The sequence below is a fragment of the Aegilops tauschii genome, chromosome 1 (genome assembly GCF_002575655.3).
Source record: "Aegilops tauschii subsp. strangulata cultivar AL8/78 chromosome 1, Aet v6.0, whole genome shotgun sequence".
Classification (NCBI taxonomy): Eukaryota; Viridiplantae; Streptophyta; class Magnoliopsida; order Poales; family Poaceae; genus Aegilops; species Aegilops tauschii.
The window spans coordinates 468925516-468927189 of record NC_053035.3 but is presented as its reverse complement, the minus strand read 5'-3'; the positions used below and the strand labels follow the sequence as shown (position 1 = coordinate 468927189).

The following is a 1674-nucleotide window of genomic DNA, read 5'->3' as shown; positions in this document are numbered from 1 at the left end:
CTTTTGTAGTGTACTGAAGGATGATACTTATGTTTTAATAAATATAGTTATATGCATAGTAATGATGCAGAGGACGGGCTTATCCTTTTATCTAAAAAACACGAGTTTATATGTCACATGCCCGTTCGAGAAAAACATATGCCATATATGATGACCGGCCGTTTGAACGAACAGTTCTTTCTCCCATCAACGCCCATCCCTCCTTACCTTAGTGGAACTCACACAAACACCATCCGAACATCAAACAACACACATTATTATTACTGCATTTATTCAGAATTTCAGATACAGATACATCGGGGTAGCTAAACACGGCAACCGAAACACTTGGACATCAACACATGCAGCGTGCTGAGAGTTGCTGGCTGGGCTCTCTCGTCTCCGATCATATATGCGTCAGTTTAGCATGATGGCACGGGCACCTTGCAGGCGGCCAGGACCTTCTTGCCGTTGGGGGAGTTGACATACTGCTTCAGGTTGGGGTCGCGCGCGTACTGGCACATGCACGGCCTCTGCGCCTTCATCCTGCTGCAGCACACCGCCGTGGGCGCCGCGTTCCCGACGATCGCGCCCGCGCACGGGCTCAGCTGCAGCGCGTCACACGTCGCTGCGTCCACGCCAGCCGGCGCCACCATCAGCACCACCGCCGAGAAGGCCAGGAGCGCCACCACCAGCTGCCCCATGTACTTCATGGCGTCTCTGAAACTCTGACGAAGAAATGTAGATCGACTGGTAGTGACTAGTGAGCTAGTGTCTTGTGCAAAGATGGACTTGGATGGTGTGGGTGTTTGGGGGTGAGATCAGCGGTATTTATAGGCTTTCGAATTTCGATCAAGAGAGTTCAGAGTTCAGACACGGGCCAAATGGCCACGGCTGGTGCAGTGCAGTACAAGTGTGCAACGATGTGCCTTTTCCTCAGCGGCACATCACATTGCGTTCATGGAAGACATGATGATGATGGAGCAGAAATTAATGGTCCACGCACTACGAAAAAAAGGAGATCTGAAAGTGCAGAGGATTGGCAAGTTTAGTCGACGCACGCACTGAAAGCAACTCAATTATTAGCACAACAAGGCCACGCGCACTACCTCTTAAACTACAAGTGTCACAGCCCAGAGAAAAAGCAGGTGGGTGGACTGCAAGCTCATGATAAGGTTTGTTAAGCTGTGCTGCATGACACATTTGTTAACTGGTTAAAGAACAGCGAAAAGATCGAGCGCTAACTAGTTTTTTATTTCTTTTACAAAGCCAAGCAAACCTAAAACATTTGGTAAAGAGTTGAGTGTAGAGTTAAAAGGTATTCAGGGTTTTTCACGCAAAAAAAAAGGGTATTCAGGGTTTGAATGGTACACCTGTATGTCTAGTTCAGTATTTATCTTCAGAGCATTTGGTCAGACCTGGAAATAGACCTTCGACCCTTTTCCATGACCCATCAATTAACTCACTTGTTCACACCCCCTTCCTTTTACAGTATTAGGGCATCTACATCGCTGACACGCAAATTTGTTCCGGCATCCGTCCGTGGAATAGGTGGACCAATCCACGGACACGGATGCCGGAGGTTGCCGTCCAACGTTGTCCGCATACATTTCAACCACAAACTAACTGGACAAAATTCATGCAAACCGGCCGATATTCATCAAAGTTCGGATAGAAAATAGCACAAATCAACCA

At 47.8% G+C, this 1674-nt stretch overlaps 1 protein-coding gene across 1 annotated transcript; it reads right to left on the bottom strand.

Moving 5' to 3' along the window:
* Positions 1-236: 236 nt before the first annotated feature.
* On the bottom strand, positions 237-834 carry LOC109774373 (non-specific lipid-transfer protein 2). Its single transcript, XM_020333089.4, has one exon. The coding sequence runs from the start codon at positions 690-692 to the stop codon at positions 402-404; it is 291 nt and encodes a 96-aa protein (XP_020188678.1). The 5' UTR covers positions 693-834; the 3' UTR covers positions 237-401.
* Positions 835-1674: the final 840 nt, after the last annotated feature.

Coding starts and splice junctions, on each gene's coding strand:
- LOC109774373 (XM_020333089.4), bottom strand. CDS start 692: ATGAAGTACATGGGGCAGCTGGTGGTGGCGCTCCTGGCCTTCTCGGCG.